Source organism: Sinocyclocheilus grahami, unplaced genomic scaffold, assembly GCF_001515645.1.
Source record: "Sinocyclocheilus grahami isolate Dianchi unplaced genomic scaffold, SAMN03320097.WGS_v1.1 scaffold616.1, whole genome shotgun sequence".
Classification (NCBI taxonomy): Eukaryota; Metazoa; Chordata; class Actinopteri; order Cypriniformes; family Cyprinidae; genus Sinocyclocheilus; species Sinocyclocheilus grahami.
The window spans coordinates 731052-736860 of record NW_015505795.1 but is presented as its reverse complement, the minus strand read 5'-3'; the positions used below and the strand labels follow the sequence as shown (position 1 = coordinate 736860).

At 33.7% G+C, this 5809-nt stretch overlaps 1 protein-coding gene across 2 annotated transcripts in view; it reads right to left on the bottom strand.

Moving 5' to 3' along the window:
• Positions 1 to 2512: 2512 nt before the first annotated feature.
• Positions 2513 to 5809, bottom strand: part of LOC107557735 (disrupted in schizophrenia 1 protein-like) — a 61340-nt gene continuing 58043 nt past the window's right edge. For both annotated transcript variants that reach the window (XM_016241261.1, XM_016241262.1), the window contains exon 12: positions 2513 to 2628. In XM_016241261.1, the coding sequence (XP_016096747.1) occupies positions 2542 to 2628 (87 nt within the window). In that variant the 3' untranslated portion in view covers positions 2513 to 2541. The remainder of the gene's footprint in view (positions 2629 to 5809) is intronic.

The following is a 5809-nucleotide window of genomic DNA, read 5'->3' as shown; positions in this document are numbered from 1 at the left end:
TATTCATTCTCTGCTGCTGTAACAAATGCTTTTTCTTGGTCCAGACACAGGGTCTGCCTTATCTATTAAAGTTAAGAACTGGTCAAACCATATGCAAACCAGACCAGATCAGACTGATAGCAATGGATTGACAAACACAATTCTGTCCTATGTGAGATATTTCCTATTGAAACTAAGCCCTCATCAATATCTTTGGTCTGTTGTTCTGGTTCCTGGTTCAGAAGGAATGTAATATTTTAAAGGGGTCCTATTATGCTTTTTCACTTTTTTAAATTTTAGTCAGTGTGTAGTGTGTATGTTTGGGCATAAAAAAGATCTAGAAAGTTACAAATCTCAAAGTCCACTCCAAAGGGAGATATTTCGTTTTTTTAAAATCCCTTTACAAGAACTAGAACAAACGGCTCGTTTGGACTACAGCGTTGGTTTCCGGGCTTTGTGATATCGCAAAGCGGCTCATTAGAATATCATTAAAATAATTCCCGCATACAGAAATTCGAATGCTGTGTATGTTTGGGCATAAAAAAGATCTAGAAAGTTACAAATCTCAAAGTCCACTCCAAAGGGAGATATTTCGTTTTTTTTAAATCCCTTTTCAAGAACTACAACGAACGGTTCGTTTGGACTACAGCGTTGGTTTCCGGGCTTTGTGATATCGCAAAGCGGCTCATTAGAATATCATTAAAATAATTCCCGCATACAGAAATTCGAATGCCGTTTGTGCCAGCCTGGGGAGAAAGGTATTGTAATAATGTAAATTATGTGAAAAATAATGCGTTTTTCGAACCACCAAGCATGAGAGCATGTTCTAGTACACCCCCAAAACAAAATCAAGACTTTGTAAAAGAGCATAATAGGACCCCTTTAATGTTTATGTCAGCTGTAACACTGGTATGGCTTTGAGGAGGCACCGCTGACACAAACACTGCATTGAACAGATAGATTGATGGGCTGTTTATCGATTGAACATTGTTCACACTGTCAGGTGCTGAAGTTCAAGTATTGAGCAAGAGGTCAGGGTGGCTTTAATTAAAATCCCTGCTTATGCAAACCCCATTACAGGCTCGATTTTTCCATTTCCCACAATGCAATGCTGTAGGTATTATGCAAAAAGGAACACCAGCATGTTGCTTTCTAATGCTGATTGTGAGACTGGTCTGCTTTAACTCAGGAATATTAGAGTTAAATTAAATTAAATTAAAACCATAAAAAAAGCATTTTACCTGAAATAATGATAATAACAAAATGTTAACTGACATAAAAAAAATGAATTCAACCTGTTGCCAAGACAATGTATCTCACTTTCATTTAGTTTAATTTATAGTACTAAATTAACCAATTAAATAAATGAAAGCTAATATATAATATATATATATATACCGTATTGACCCGAATATAAGACAATGTCAACATCTGAAAAAACGCGGTCGTCTTATATTCGGGGTCTAGACTTTGACATGTCAATAATACACCCACAACAATAGGTGGAGCCAAATACGCATAAAACAAGTGTGCCATGAAATACGTAATGTAATGCGTGTTGTAAAGATCGCGAGTAAAAACAAAAGAAAAAGAAAACCTTACAGCTGCATCAGTCGTGACTGATGGCATCAACCTCTCTTTGTGATTTTAAAACGTAAGACCGTACCCAGATTTGAAGACTACAGTAAGATTGAACTTCTACTGTTAATAAGATTTTGGTAGGCTACTATTAGATGGATAGCCTAAATGTCCTAATTCAGATGGGCTACCTGTTTTTTTTTTTGCTTTTTTATAATAATTGTTGGTACATTTTACCAGTTTTTACCATACTTTCAAAACAAAATTTAAATAGGAAAAATAGGCAATATGAAAATAATTGAAGACAAAATGTGTTTTACTGAGAAAAACAAGATTTGTTTTTTAAAAAGCCTTTTTCCAAAAGGTACATCTGGAAAAAGGGGGGTCGTCTTATAATCAGGGTCGTCTTATATTCGGGCCAATACGGTATATACAAACATATTACAAACATTTTTCTTAATTGAAATAAAGCTGAAATAAAATAAACATATTAGCTGGAAAACAACTGAAAATATTAAAACTGAACTAAAACTTAAACCAAAACAGTAAAACAAGGGGAAAACGTAATAAATTAATTAAACGTAAATAGTAAAATAAAAAAAGATTAAAAACATAAATAATAATATAAAAAATGTTAAAAGCACATAGCAAAATGATAATAAATGTAACTAAACAAAATTAGATAAAAAAAGCACATTACAAAATTATACAAAATATTGTTTTATTAAAAAATATTATTATTATTATAAATATTAATATTATAAATGTTATTCCGAATACATATAATTTTCTTTCTTACAAAAGTGAATAAAAAAGGGGATGTCAAAATCAAAAAATGACCAAATGCACCATAAAAGAAGCCCAAGCTCCTTATAAAGTTACATTCTGAAGTCAAACGATGACATTGTATGATGGACAGACGGAAATGTAAACGATGAGAGTGTTTAATTTCTGGATGAACTTTAACAGCCCACATGTTTAACATCAGATTCCTGCAAACACAGCAGAGCGAAGGCCGTCACTCACCTCAGGAGACGTGTCCTCCAAACAGAAGAGAAACTCCTCTAATTTCTGCAAGACACAGGAGGACCAATGAGTCACTTTAGCAGAAGATTAAAACAAAACAATAAACCTCATCTATTATTAAAAAGCACTCAGCGCACTGACATTATGGGAAGTGTGCAATAACTCGTCATTACGGCTGACAAGAAGCAAAATAATTGAACGGGTTCGGCCCATCTGTGTGGGTAATGATTGCATTCAGGAGTTGTGTGCTAAAGCAGACAATAATTAGCACTCAGTGGCAGATCTATTAGTTCAACTCGAGCTGATGGGAGCCGGCCTCAGGAAAATAGATTACAGCCTCATGTCTCAGAGATTGGGATTTAAATGACACAATATTAATTATCATCTCCAGTCGGCAGGAGCAATATTAAAGTGCCCCTGGTTGGGCGTAGACCACTGCCTCGTTTATTAGATTCTGACCTGGTTTATAATCATATTTAGCTTGTCAAAAAGTCAATGTTTTATTGCTAAAGCAATATATTTATAAGAAACAGACGGCTGCTGCAGGCAACAAAGTATCAAAAATATGTAAGTATACAAACACACGCACACGCACACTGTGTGCCCAATACCATAATATATAAATAGAAAATACCATTAACATAATAAATTAGTAAATTACAGCAGTTATGATTATATGATTATTAGTCAAATATTATTATTATTATTAATAATAATAATAATAATAATAATGCATATTTCTATTATTGTCATCATCATTATTACTATACATTATAAGTATAATGTAATACATAACTATTTTTATTATTATCATAATTTTTATCATTACTAACTATAATTTACCATTACTTTTACCAGTATTTCATTAAATTAGTATTTAATATAATTTACTATAATAAATACATGTGCAAGTATGTCCAAATAGCATAATAATAATAATATTTCAATCATTATTAGATATATATTATTATACATATCTATTATTAATATTAACATTATTATTACTAACTGTAATTTACTACTTATTTATATATATATAGAGAGAGAGAGAGAGAAATTATAATTAATTAATATTGATAAATAATAATATTATATAATATTATTATACATAGCTATAATTATTATTAATAACTATAATTTATATATAATAATAATAATATATATAAGGACTGGCAATCGATTAAAATATTTAATCGTGATTAATCACATGATTGTCATGAGTTAACTCGTGATTAATCGCAATTTAATTGCACATTTTTATCTGTTCTAAATGTACCTTAAATGAATACTTTTCAAGTTTTTAATACTCTAATCAACATGGGCATGGACAAATATGGATGCTTTATGCAAATGTACGTTTATTATTAGTGAAACCATAGTCAACATAGAGCATGGAGACTAGACATGTTTCAAAGCTCATAGATGTTTTTCAAAGAACTTGTTCATGTCTATTAGACACATGAAAAAAGAACATAGAAATACCAGGCTCCCATTACTTCTCTTTCTTTGCACTGAGCAATTCATTTACTTACACAAGCCTGTTTACATTATTTGCAGGAAAGTTGTCAGACAACCGAATGAATATGAAATAGTGACTGAAACGCAAGCCGTTAAAACTACATAGCTCTCCCTTTCAAGAAGTTTCTCAGAACAAAAATCCTGATTTATAATCAAGCCGTCGTCTGATGAGATCAAATACACATAAGATAAAGACAATAGCTGTGCTGTGATTTCGGCTATACTTGCAAGTGAAATTAGAGAAGCAACATAATGTCTGTTTTAACTGAAATGTTGCTCCTCTCAGCCGCTCGCTGAACAGAGCAGACGCAGAGAAAGAAAAAGAGAAAGAGGTGTGCGCACACTGGGAAAGCAGTAACGGCGAGTCTCAGAAACTAAATAGGCCTAAGGTTTGGGCAAACCCTAAAGATTTGGCACTTTTTTGGCAAAAAAAAGTTGCTAAAGGGGTCTGCAAAGTCACTAAGTTGGCAACACCGTATCTCCATTTCTCCAGCTACGGGCTAGGCCACGGGTCAAACAGAAAATGTGTGCTGCGTTATTTGCGCGTTAATAAAATTAGTGCCGTTAAATTGAATTTTCGTTAACGAGTTAATTTCGACAGCCCTAATATATATTTATTTATTATATATATAATTGATGCTATTCGAACACACTTGCACTTACATATAGAATTATTATATGAATTAAATGAAATATTTATGTGCAAGTGTGTCCAGTAATAATAATAATAATAATTTTTTGATTTGTTAGACAAATAATACATGAATAATATGCTGTGTTGGCTAGTATAGACGCACATATAGAGTATGAGAGAAGCAGAGAGATGAAGAGCAGAGAGTGGGAGACACAGCGTCACCTCACCTTCAGAGTCCTGGAGGAGCGTTAGGAGGAGTGGCTGATCTTCAACAGACAGAAGACAAAAACAGCCATGCACTTAGAGACAATAGAGCCCTGCTGAGCTGAAAGATATTAGAACGACTTAGAAAAAGTTAAGAACGAGAAGGGCAGCGAAGGAAGAAGGAGAACAGAGTGGAAATTAGAGTCATTCAGCAAATGGATGATTTTTATGGAAATGGAGGGAGCCGAAAGAAAGGGGTTTCTATTTTTAGTTTCTAATTTCATGAGCCTTTCATAAAGCTTGAAAGTTGTATCTTAGAAACATTGCCAAGCTACGAAACATGTTGCCTGTTTCTGATGCAGAAAAGCTAGTTCATGCATTAATGACCTCTAGACTGGACTATTGTAATGCACTGCAAGGTGGTTGTCCTGCATCTTTAGTAAACAAGCTACAGGTAGTCCAAAATGCAGCGGCTAGAGTGCTTACAAGGTCAAGAAAATATGATCATATTACCACAGTTTTACTCACCCCCGAGGCATCCTAGGTGTACAGGTGCATCTCAATAAATTAGAATGTCATGGAAAAGTTCATTTATTGTGTCAATGATTGTCTTCTGGACAACTGTCAGATCAGCAGACTTCCCCATGATTGTGTAGCCTAGTGCAGTCAGCGGGTGTTGCATTGCTTCAGTCCAAAATAAGTTAAATAAAAAGCGCCCATCTACATGGCTCCATGGGGTGAACAAAGACCTTCTGTAGCGAATCGATGTGTTTTATAATATCCATATTCAAAACGTAATAATCACTTTAATGTAGCTTGCGCCAACAGTTGTACACGGAAGCAGTTCCGGGAGCATGACGTATGAGGTCA